The 13066-nt window shown below is 46.5% G+C and overlaps 1 protein-coding gene across 3 annotated transcripts in view; it reads left to right on the top strand.

Annotated features, from left to right (window-relative positions):
* Positions 1 to 13066, top strand: part of fads2 (fatty acid desaturase 2) — a 54718-nt gene that overhangs the window by 15956 nt on the left and 25696 nt on the right. For all 3 annotated transcript variants that reach the window (XM_052029238.1, XM_052029239.1, XM_052029236.1), the window contains exon 2: positions 10734 to 10844. In XM_052029238.1, coding sequence (XP_051885198.1) covers positions 10734 to 10844 — 111 coding nt within the window. The remainder of the gene's footprint in view (positions 1 to 10733; positions 10845 to 13066) is intronic.

The raw sequence follows: 13066 nt of genomic DNA, 5'->3' as shown, positions 1-13066 counted from the left end.
GCATGGATAATCATAAAAAACAATGAAGTATATAAAAAAATCTGTAGATCCAACAATCTCTTAGTGAATGAATATAATATAAAAGAAAGAAAATATTTATTATAAAATATAAAAGAAAGAAAAAAACCCCCAAACAATAAGAAAATTAATAAACAATATGTAGTGACTCATCGTCCGAGCAAGTGAACCGGCTCAGCAGTCGGGTCGCTCGCCGTCGGAGCGGTGAGGCCCAAGATGGCGGTGGGCCTTCGTCTTCCCCGAGTGACAGGGAGAACCCGCACGCGGGAAAGGTTTGATGGCGTAGTGTATATGTCATTGCCGTTCTGAGTGGGCGGGAACAGTCTCTCTTAAAAGGCCCGCGCAAGGTGGGAAAATAAACCAGTTCTTGTTCTGAAACCCTTCGACTAGTGTCTTGTTTTCATATCGCGGTAGCAGCCGCTACATTGGTGACCCCGACGGTCCAAACGGATTTTGGACCCGCACAATGGACGACAACGCAGCAGCCAATGCAGTGGCACTCAAGCTGCCCACCTTTTGGATGCTTCGTCCCAGCGTCTGGTTCGACCAGGCCGAAGCACAATTCCACCTTCGGCAGATCACCTCCTACTCCACAAATTACTACCACGTGGTCAGCTCTCTGGACCAGGAGACAGCCGCCCAGGTCGGAGACTTCATCCATTCTCCTCCGGAGGAGGATAAGTACCCAGCTTTCAAAGACCTTCTGATTCGGACCTTCGGCCTCTCCCGTCGTGAGCGCGCCGCCCGCCTGCTTCATCTCAATGGCCTGGAGGACAGATCCCCATCCGCCCTAATGAACGAGATGCTGGCATTGGCCGAGGGACACAGCCCTGCCTAATGTTTGAACAGGCCTTCCTCGAACAACTACCCGATGACATTCACCTGCTGTTGGCCGACACCAATTTCAGCAACCCACGTGAGGTAGCTGCCCGGGCAGATGTCCTGTGGAAGGCCAAACGTGAGAGCGGTTCGTCCGTCGGCCAAATCGCCAGGCCGCGAGCCCAACACCTGCCTAAAGCAGTCCCAGCAACTGAGCAACCACACCCCAGAGACACAGATGACGACACTGGCAACCAGCTGTGTTTCTACCATCAGAGGTGGGGTGCGGAGGCCTGTCGATGCTTCCCACCCTGCAAGTTTCAGGGAAACGCCAGGGCCAGCCGCCGCTGATGGCTACGGCGGCTGGCCGCCGACAAAGCCTCCTATTCGTTCAGGACAAGCAGTCAGGGTGGCGTTTCCTTGTCGATACTGGAGCAGAGGTCAGTATTTTGGCCCCGACCAGCCGCGACACTCGTAACAGGCAACAAGGTCCTGTACTCAATGCTGCAAACAGCACAACGATATGGACTTTTGGTACCCGTACACTTCAATTACAATTCGGCGGCAGCTGTTTTACCTGGACCTTTACCCTTGCCACCGTCGCCCGACCACTCCTAGGAGCCGATTTCCTTCAGGCCCACAACCTGTTAGTCGACCTGCGAGGGAAGCGGTTAGTCCACTCCAGAACTTTCCAGGCCTACCCCCTGGGAGAAACCAGCCTACCAGCCCCGCACCTGGACTCCATTTCCCTGTCTGGCAACAAGTTCACCAAGCTCCTAGCTGAATTCCCATCAGTTTTGGCACCTCAGTTTACACATCCTAGGCCCAAACACGGGGTGCGACACCACATCATTACCACAGGGCCACCCCTTCATGCCCGAGTACGACGACTACCTCCAGACAAGCTCTGCCTGGCAAAGGAAGGGTTCCATCGCATGGAGGAGCTGGGGATCGTCCACAGGTCAGACAGCCCCTGGGCCTCCCCCCTGCACATGGTCCCCAAAGCCACCGGCGGGTGGAGGCCCTGCCGCGACTACCGCAGGCTGAATAACGCCACCACCCCGGACCACTACCCCATCCCTCACATCCAGGACTTCGCAGCGAAACTACATGGGGCCCGCATCTTCTCCAAAGTGGACCTCATTCGGGGATACCACCAAATCCCGGTCCATCCGGATGACGTCCCCAAAACTGCGATTATCACCCCATTCGGCCTCTTCGAATTCCTTCGAATGCCGTTCGGCCTTGAGAACGCCGCGCAGACTTTCCAGCGGCTGATGGATGCGGTAGGCCGAGACCTGGACTTCGTGTTCATTTACTTAGATGACATAATAATTGCCAGCCATGACCGTCAAGAACACCTTTCCCACCTCCGCCAACTGTTATTCCCGTCTCTGTGATTTCGGCCTCACAATCAACCCGGCCAAGTGCCAATTTGGACTTGACTCTATCGATTTCCTCGGCCACAAAATCACCAGCGACAGGGCAACACCCCTACCCGCCAAGGTAGACACTATCCGCCATTTTACCCGCCCCAACATGGTCAAAAGCCTACAGGAATTCCTTGGGATGGTCAACTTTTACCATCGGTTCATCCCTGTAGCAGCCCATATCATGCGTCCTTTGTTCTCCCTGACGGCTGGTAAGGGCAAGGACATCGCCTGGAACAATGAGGCCGCGGCTCCTTCGTTAAGGCCAAGGACGCCCTGGCAGACACCACGATGCTTGTACACCCCAGGACTGACGTCCCAACCGCCCTCACGGTGGATGCATCCAATACCGTGGTTGGTGGGGTACTGGAAAAACTAATCAAAGGCCGTTGGCAACCCTTGGTGTTTTTCAGCAAGCACCTTAGACCACCCGAACTGAAATACAGTGCTTTTGATCGGGAACTTATAGCGCTGTACCTGGCAGTCCGGCATTTCCGGTACTTTCTAGAAGGCAGGCATTTCACCGCTTTCACTGACCATAAGCCTTTGTCCTTTGCCTTCTCCAAAGTCTCCGATCTCTGGTCAGCTCGTCAACAGAGACATTTGTCCTACATTTCCGAATTCACAACGGATATCCAACATGTCTCCGGAAAGGACAATGTCGTTGCTGACGCACTTTCCAGACTGACCATCCACAACCTGTCCCTGGGTGTTGACTACATGGCCCCTGCTGACGCACAGCAAGCCGACGACAAGCTGCCCAGCTACAGAACCGCAGTCTCGGGCCTGCAGCTCCAAGATTTCTTAGTCAGTCCAGGTCAGCAGACCCTCCTTTGCGACATCGCAACAGGTCAACCCCGCCCTATAGTTCCTGCAGCCTGGCGGAAACACGTTTTCGACCCGGTACACGGGTTGGCGCACCCGTCCATCAGATCAACTGTCCGACTGGTTGCCAGCAAGTTCGTCTGGCATGGCCTGCGCAAACAGGTCAGTGAGTGGGCCAGGACTTGTCCGCACTGCCAGACATCGAAAGTCCAACGACACACCAAGGTCCCGCCACAGCAGTTCGAGCCTACCCGTAGAAGGTTCGACCATATCCACGTCGACCTCGTTGGTCCTCTGCCAGTTTCAAGAGGAGCCCGGTACCTCCTTACCATCGTGGACCGGTTCACGAGGTGGCCAGAGGCAACCCCTCTATCTGACATCACGACTGATTCCTGCACCTGGGCGCTGCTCACAACTTGGATCTCGCGTTTTGGTGTTCTGGCCCACATCACTTCAGACAGAGGCACCCAATTTACCTCCAGCCTCTGGTCTGCATTAGCGAACATGCTGGGGACGCAGCTGCACACCACCAAGGCCTACCACCCTCAATCAAATGGGTTAGTGGAACGTTTCCACCGCCATCTAAAATCGGCCTTGATGGCCCGCCTGAAGGGTCCTAACTGGGTCGACGAACTGCCTTGGGTCCTGCTTGGCATACACACTGCCCCCAAGGAAGATCTCCACGCTTCGTCAGCTGAACTTGTGTACAGGGCACCCCTGGTTGTCCCAGGGGATTTCATACCCGCCCTTTGGGACCAAGGGGAACAACCCACGGCAGTCCTGCAAAGACTGCGCGAGAGGCTCGGCAACTTGGCACTGATTCCCACTTCGCGGCACGGTCAAGCCCCATCCCGTGAGCCCAAAGAACTACAAGACTGTAAGTTTGTTTTCGTTCGCAGGGGCACATCTCGGGCACCGTTGCAACGACCATACGAGGGGCCGTTCCGAGTCATCAGGAATAATGGGTCCACCTTTATTTTGGACATTGGGGGCAAGGAGCAGGTCTTCACGATGGACCGCCTCAAACCGGCCCATTTAGACCTACAACAACCGGTCGAGGTTCCAGTACCGCGACACAGAGGCCGACCTCCTAAGCAGCGGCTAACACAGCCCACGGATCTTGGGGACCGTATCACCGGTTCTGAGGGGGGAGGGGGGGTTTTGTGTAGCGACTCACCGTCCGAGCAAGCAAACCGGCTCAGCGGTCGGGTTGCGCGTCGTTGAAGCGGCGAGGCCCAAGATGGCGGTGGGCCTTCGTCTTCCCCGAGCGACAGGGAGAACCCGCGTGCTGGAAAGGTTTGATGACATAGCGTATACGTCATTGCCGTTTTGAGTGGGCGGGAACAGTCTCTCTTAAAAGGCCCGCGCAAGGCGGGAAAATAAACCGGTTCTTGTTCTGAAACCCTTCGACTAGTGTCTTGTTTTCACATCGCGGTAGCAGCCGCTACAAATATATATTATCCACCTCTAATTGCTCCTGAACTGAGGAGGCAATTAAGAATCATGTATATTGGTGAGTCTGGAATAACTTTGAAGCCAAACCAGGTTGGAACAGCATATTCCCTGAAGGACATGAGAACCAGATAGATGTTTTCACCAACCCATTAGGTTCCTTATTACTAATACAGGGACTTTTTTCTTAAAAATTATCGATTTATTAATTACTTGAATTTAAATTCCCCTGCTGGCATTATGGGATTTGAACCTACATCATTTCATCAGTGGTCCAGACCTCTAACTACTAGCCAATAGCATAGCCACTGCACAACTAATACCCTCAGAGGATTGAATTTATTTACTGACTCAGCATTTACAGACACCAGGCTATCTGTAAATGCTGAGTCAGTAAGTAAATTCAAGGCTGAGATGGGCTGATTGTTGGACTACAGCAGAGTTAAGCTATAGGGCTCGACAGGAAAATGGAACTGAGGCTGAAGATTAGATCAGCCATGATATTATTCAAAGGTAGAGCAGGCTCAGGGGGTTGTACCTCATACTCCTGCTCCTATTTCTTGCATGTTCTTTTGTTTACCATCTGAAAGAGTAGCCTGGCAATTATTTTACTGGATGATAAATGAAAAGAATTTGTGAATTGTATGTTCTTCATATCTGAAAAGGAATACTTTGCTGCATATCTTTTTAAATTCATTTTTGGGATTTTAACATCTTCGGCAAGGCCAGCATTTATTGCCTATCCCCAAATGCACACGAGAAGATAGTGGTGAGCCACCTTGAACTGCTGCAGTTCTTCTGGTGAAGGTACTCTGAAAGTGCTGGTGGAGAGGGAGTTCCAGTATATAGACCCAGCAATGATGATGGACCGACAATCGAGTTCCAAGTCAGAATGGTGTGTGACTTCGAGGGCAATCTGCAGGTGGTGGTGGTCCCATGAGCCTGCTGTCCTTGTCCATCATGGTCAAGAGGTCACGTATGTAGGAGGTGCTGTCAGAGTAGTCTGGGTAAGTAACTGAAGTGCATTTTATAGATGGTACACACTACAGCCACAGTGCACTGGTGACAGAGAGATTGAATGTTTAGCATAGTTGATAGGATGCTAAACAAGTAGACTATTTTATTTTGAATGGTATCAAGCTTATTAAGAGTTTTGGCACTGTACTCATTAAAACAAATTGAGATTATTTTATCATGCTCCTGATTTGTGCCTTGTAGATGGTGAATCGGCCTTGGTGTGTCAGCATTCCCAGCCCCTGACCTGCTCCTGTAGTCAAAGTGTTTATGCAACTTGTCCAGTTGAGTTTAGGGTCGAAGGTGTTTCAGTTCTGATGAACGTACATAGAACATTACAGCACAGTACAGGCCCCTTGGCCCACAACGTTGTGCCGACATTTTATACTGCTCTAAGATCTATCTAACCCTTCCCTCCCACATAGCCCCCCATTTCTCTATCATTCATGTGTCTATCCAAGAGTGTCTTAAATGTCCCTAATATATCTGCCCCCACAACCTCTGCCGGCAGTGTGTTCCACGCACCCACCACTCGCTGTGTGTAAAAAAAAAACTTACCCCTGACATCCCCCTTGTATCTTCCTCCAATCACCTGAAAATTATGTCCCCTCCTCTTATCCATTGTCGCTCTGGGGAAAAAGTTACTGGCTGTCCACTCAATCTATGCCTTATCATCTTGTACACCTCTATCAAGTCACCTCTCATCCTCTTTTGCTCCAAAGAGAAAAGCCCTAGCTCACTCAACCTATCCTCATAAGACATGCTCTCCAATCCAGGCAACATCCTGGTAAATCTCCTCTGCACCCTCTCTAAAGCTTCCACATCCTTCCTATAATGAGGCAACCAGAACTGAACACAATATTCCAAGTGTGGTCTAACCAGAGTTCTATAGAGCTGCAACGACACCTCGCAGCTCTTGAACTCAATACCCCGACTAATGAAGGCCAACACACCATACACTTTCTTAAGAATCCTATCGACCTGCGCAACAACCTTGAGGGATCTATGGACGTGGACCCCAAGATCCCTCTGTTCCTCCACACTGCTAAGACTCCTGCCATTAACCTTGTTTTCTGCCTTAGAATTCAATCTCCCGAAGTGTATCACTTCACACTTATCTGGGTTGAACTCCATCTGCCACTTCTCAGCCCAGGTCTGCATTCCATCTATATCCTGTTGTAATTTACAGCAACCTTCTACATTATCCACAACACCACCAACCTTTGTATCATCGGCAAACTTACTAACCCACCCTTCCACATCCTCATCCAAGTCATTTATAAAAATCACAAAGAGCAGGGGTCCCAGAACAGATTCCTGCGGAACACCACTGATCACCGACCTCCAGGCAGAATATGCTCCATCTACCACCACCCTCTGTCTTCTATAAGCAAGCCAATTCTGAATCCACACAGCCAAGTTTCCCTGGATCCCATGCCTCCTGACTTTCTGAATAAGCCTTCCATGAGGAACCTTGTCAAATGCCTTACTAAAATCCATGTACACCACATCCACTGCTCTACCTTCATCAATGTGCTTTGTCACATCCTCAAAGAATTCAATCACACTCATGAGGCATGACCTGCCCCTCACAAAGCCATGCTGACTGTCCCTAATCAGTCTATGCTTTTCCAAATGCCCATAAATCCTGTCTCTAAGAATCTTCTCTAGTAATTTGCCCACCACTGAAGTAAGACTCACTGGTCTGTAATTCCCAGGGTTATCCCTACTCCCTTTCTTAAACAAAGGAACGACATTTTCCACCCTCCAATCATCCGGCACTACTCCTGTGGCCAGTGAGGACGCAAAGATCATCGCGAAAGTTGCAGCAATCTCTTCCCTCGCTTCCCGTAATAACCTTGGATATATCCCAACTGGCCCTGGTGACTTATCTATCCTAATGTTTTTCAAAAGTTCCAGCACATCCGCTTTCCTCACGTTGACATATGCCCTAGCATATCAGCCTGTCATACGCCATCTTCACAAACGTCAAGGTCTCTCTCTCTGGTGAATACTGAAGCAAAGTATTCATTAAGGACGTCCTCTACCTCTTCTGACTCCAGGCACATGTTTCCTCTTTTATCCCTGATCGGTCCTACCCTCACTCTAGACATCATCCTATTCTTCACATATGTGTAGAATACCTTGGGGTTTTCCTTGATCCTACTCACCAAGGACTTCTCATGCCCCCTTCTAGCTCTCCTACATCCATTCTTATGCTCCCTCCCGTCTCCAGAGCCCTGTCTTACCCATGCTTTCTAAACTTCAAGTAAGCTTCTTTCTTCCTCTTGACAAGATATTCTACATCTTGTGTCAACCACGGTTCCTTCACTCTACCATCCTTACCCTGCCTCAGTGGAACAACCCTATCCAGAACTTCATGCAAGTATTCCCTAAACAACCTCCACATTTCTGCTGTGCATTTCCCCAAGAACATCTGTTCCCAATTTATGCTCCCAAGTTCCTGCCTAATAGCATCGTAATTCCCCCTCCCCCAGTTAAATACTTCCCCATATTGTCTGCTCCTATCCCTCGCCAAGGCTATGGTAAAGGTCAAGGAGTTAAGGTCATTATCTCCAAAATGCTCTCCCACCAAGAGATCTGAAACCTGATCAGGCTCATTGCCTTGTACCAGGTCCAGTATGGCCTCTCCTCTAGTCAGCCTGTCCACATACTGTGTCAGGAATCCTTCCGGGACATAACTAACAAACTCCATCCCATCTATCCCCTTTACACTAAGGAGGTGCCAATCAATATTAGGGAAGTTAAAGTCACCCATTGATAACAACCCTGTTATTTTTGCATCTCTCCAAAATCTGCCTCCCGATCTGCTCCTCGGCATCTCTGCTGCTATTGGAGGGTCTGTAGAATACTCCCAATAGAGCAATTGATCCCTTCCTGTTTCTGATTTCCACCCACACTGACTCAGTGGACGATCCCTCCAGGACATCCTCCCTTTCTGCAGCTGTGACACTGTCCCTGATCAGCAAAGCCACTCCCCCACCTCTTTTACCTCCGTCCCTGTCCCTTTTGAAACGTCTAAACCCCGGAATGTCCAGCAGCCATTCCTACCCTTGCAACAGCCAAGTCTCTGTAATGGCCACCACGTATTAGTTCCACGTACTTTCCCATGCTCTAAGTTCATCAGCCTTGTTCCTGATACTTCTTGCAGGGTCTCCTACTTTAAGTTGTGCATTCCACAAATGCTGCCTAAATTGCTGACTATTTCCAGCATTTGTGTTTTCATTTTAGATATCCAGGATCTGTAGTTTTTTTTTGATTTTAATTTTCTGGTCCAATTGAGTTTATGGTGTGTGTGACACCCAGGATGTTGATGGTGCAGGACTTGGGGATGGTAAGTACATCAAATGTCGAGGGTGAATCATTACATTCTCTTTCACTGGAGATGACCATTGCTTGGTACTTTTGTGGAGCAATTGGTACTTGCTACTTATCGGCCCATGTCTGAATGTTGTCTAGGTCTTGCTGCATGCTGGCATGGGCTGCTGCATTTGCTAATGAGTTGAGAATGAATTTGAACATTGTGCAATCATCAGCGAACATCCCCACTTCTGACCTTTCGATGGAAGGAAGGTCATTGATGAAGCAGCTGAAGATGGTTGGGTCTAGGGCACTGCCAAGAGGAGGTCCTGCAGAGATATCCTGGGGCTGAGATAAATGATCTCTAACAACCACAAGCATCAGAATTTGTGTGAAGTACTTTCTCCTTGATATCCATTGGCTTCAGTTCTACCATAGCACCTTGATGCCACACTCAACAATGTCAAGGGCAGTCAGTCACTCTAGATCTCACCTCTAGATTGGACTAAAGCTGTGATGAGGTCAGCAGTTGAGTGGTCCTGGCAAAGCCTAATTTTGGCAATGATAAGTAGGTTATTTGTAAGCCAAATTCCACCCAATAGCACAGTCAGTGATAGTTTCTATCACATTGCTGATGACTGAGAGTAGGCTTATTGGCTGGTAATTAGATGGATGGATTTGCCCTGCTGTTTGTGAATGGGACATACCTGGGCAATCTTCCTTATTGTCTGGTAGATGATGCCAGATCATTTATGATGCCAGATGATTTGAGATCATTTATCTCAGCCCAAGGATATCTCTGCAGGACAGCCTCTTGGCAGTGCCCTAGATCCAACCACCTTCAGCATTTCGACTGTACTGGAACAACTTGATTAGATGCTCAAAATGAACCTCGAGATTAACTTTGACTTGTACTGGTGGGTCACACAGCCGGTCATCAAGTACCATCCATACTCATCCCATTTCCATCACTGGACGAACAACCTCTTAAGTCATGTCATTTCAATTGCTTATTGACTTGCTAGTATATACTGAAAATCTCTGCACCTGCCACCCCCCAGATTTCAAACTGGAGCAGTTTGGCACTTCCAGATGTCATCCTCAGATTTGGATATTGTGGCCCCCTTTACTTGCAGATGCTACACTGGCAGTACCTTGGCAAAAGAATTTGAAGTGCACTGGAAAGGGAACAGATAGGCTGATGGCCTTAACAATAACTTGCACTTAAATACAAATTATTGTATTTGTTTTAGTTTCCCCAGGATCAATAGATGATGAGTAGGAGGTAGTAGTCAGAAGAAAAGTTAAGGCATAGTCAAACAAAACGTTTTGAAACTGGGGAGAGAGAGTGGGGTTCCACATTGTGGACAGGAACACAATAACTGAAAGCTTATTGCAACATGGATTATATCTTGGGGAATGCCTGGGAAGAGGGTCACTTACTCAGTTAATGCCCAAATGCAGTGGAAAAGATAAGTTAAGTAGCAATGGTTTAGATGTCACCATCACCTTGCCCTCTGTATGAGGATTATGTGTGGAATGAGTAGATGTAGTTTCCCATGCTCGGCAGCTGGCAAAGATTTAGCATTTTTTAGATTACCATCACTGTGACTTGTTATACTTCAGAGTTTGTACCTGATGAACACTGTTGAACAGACAGAACTCCACTGCCCATAGCCAGTTCAGTACTGCTTCAGGGAGTAATATGATGGTGTTGTTAAGTAATAACTAATACATTTATCTAATGCTAATATCATGATAGTTGCAATAATTTTACTGTATTAGATTATTTAAACTCTTCTTTCTCTGAAAGGTCACATTTAATTTTTATTGCTTGTGTTTTTTTTGTTACAGGATGCATTCCAGGCTTTCCATCCAGATCTTACTTTTGTCCGTAAATTTATGAAGCCTCTCCTTATTGGCGAGTTAGCTCCAGGGGAGCCCAGCCAGGACCGCCAGAAAAAGGTGAAATGTAGTCTAATGAGATGACAATGGTTCTTTTGACCTAAATTTAACATGTGCAATTTTAAAGCAGTCATTTACCATTTTTTTTCCCTTTTACTCCTGGTTTAATTTGAAAAGAGTAATGACTAAATTAAAATAACCCAAAATTAATGTTGATATGCTTTTCAGTATTCTGCAGCTGAGTTCTTTAACCAGGCATTCTACATTTATTAGGCATTTACTTTCATATTTAGCTGGAGCTTGAGAAACAAATCCCTGTCTTGGTGACAAAATTAACATCTATGCTAATTGTTCATGTATCAGTGCTTGTAGGTGCTGGTACACCTACTCAATGACCTTTTGTACAAAAGATCAGACTACTAGATGTCCAAGGGGAGAATTTAATTTGGTTCTGTGCTGGTGCAAGATCCCACACTAAGGTATGAAATGTATTTGGAACAAAAATCGGAGGTGTCTGCTGGGAGCAAAGGCAAACAGCAAACAAAGGCAAAAGGCAAACAGTGTCTCAAAAGCAAACAGCTGTTTAATGACTGGGATGGAGTGTTAGTTGCATTGTAGACACAGCAGCCATTTTGATAAAGCTGCTCACGTGACCACCAGTTGGCCATCAATGGCATGTTATGTCCTGTCCTGAGAGCAGTTTTTTTCAAACTCTGGGCCTGTCTAAGAATGATGAAGATCTTATATTAACCTTGAGACCAGATATAAGGACACTTATTCAGGTTCCATAGGAACTTGATGCAGAGTTTTTGAGATTATACACCACCAACTTTTTTGTGACTTCTTTAGGTGAGTAAGAGTTTCAACTGCCTGGACAACACTGAAATAAATAGATAATGACAAGATTTTAAGTGCAAAATTTAAGTTGCCAATAATTCTTGTAATTTTTTTTGCAATGAATTTTACTGGGCTTTCTTAAGTATTAGTGACCACCTTTTTAAAGAAGAAAATAGAAAATCAAAAAGAAAGAAAATGCTGCAAACACTCAGCAAGTCAGACAGCAATAATGGAAATAAAACAGTTAATGTTTTCAGTCAAAGATTCTTCATGAGAACTAGTTTTTTTTCCCTGAAATATGAATTCTGTTTCTTTTTTCACAGATGCTGCCTCATCTTCTGAGTTTTTCCAGTCTTTAGATTTCAAATTTCTAGCCTATGTAGTGTTTTTAATATATTAACTTACTGGGGAATATAATGGCTTGGAACCCAATAGAACAATAATCTTTGCCCATCGAAGAAACATTTTGTTCCCTCTATTTGGCAGAATCTTCACTGAGCTTCAGGTCCTATGGTAGGAAATTTTATGACTGCTGAGTGGTATGAAGTGAGACACATCCTTAGAGGTAGTAGAACAAGTTCAGGTTAAAAAGGCTTAAGGGATGTTTGCTTTATAGAGCAAGGAGGTTATGTTTGAACCATATATAACATTAGTTAGACCACTCTTGAATACTGTGTACAGTTCCAGTCACTACATAACAATAAGGATGTGATTGTGACTGGAGAGGATGGAAAGAAAATTTTTCTAAGATGTTGCCAGATTTGGAAAATTATATCTGTGAGCAACAATTGGATAGGCTGGTTAGCTTGGACTTGCAGAAGGCATTTGATAAGGTGCCACATCACACATTATTTGACAAGATAGAAGTGTATGTTGTTGGGCTAACATATTGCCATGGACAGAGAAATGTTTGACTAACAGAAAACAAAGGGTTGAGATAAATGGGTCATTTTCAAATTGGCAATCAGTAACAAATGGGATGCCACAGGGATCAATGCTGAGCCTCATCTTTTTATATTTGTGACTTGGATGAAGGGATTGAGTATACTGTAACCAAATTTCCTGATGACAAAGATAGGTGGGTTAGCAAATTGTGCAAAAAAGGCAAGGAGGCTGCAAAGGGATATAAATAGATTAAGCAAATGGATAAGAAATTGTCAAATTGGACAAAAATGTGATGTTATCCACTTTGTAAGGAAGAATGAAAAAGCAAATTATTCTATATATTAACATTGATTTCATCCTGTGAACGATAGTGGTTTGGAAGTCACCACTTGAAAGAGTGCTAGAAGAAGAAAGCTTACAGCATTTTAAAAAAACAGACATTTTTTCTCCCTTTTCTAACCTTACTCAGTGTTATCCTCCCATGCATTAGCCTTGTCCAGAATTGCTTTCCGCACTACTGATGTACCCTGTACTTTTGCATTTTTCTTGCTGAGGCCTAT

This window comes from Pristis pectinata, chromosome 14 (assembly GCF_009764475.1).
Source record: "Pristis pectinata isolate sPriPec2 chromosome 14, sPriPec2.1.pri, whole genome shotgun sequence".
NCBI classification, from domain to species: domain Eukaryota; kingdom Metazoa; phylum Chordata; class Chondrichthyes; order Rhinopristiformes; family Pristidae; genus Pristis; species Pristis pectinata.
This window is presented reverse-complemented; position numbering and strand designations above follow the sequence as displayed.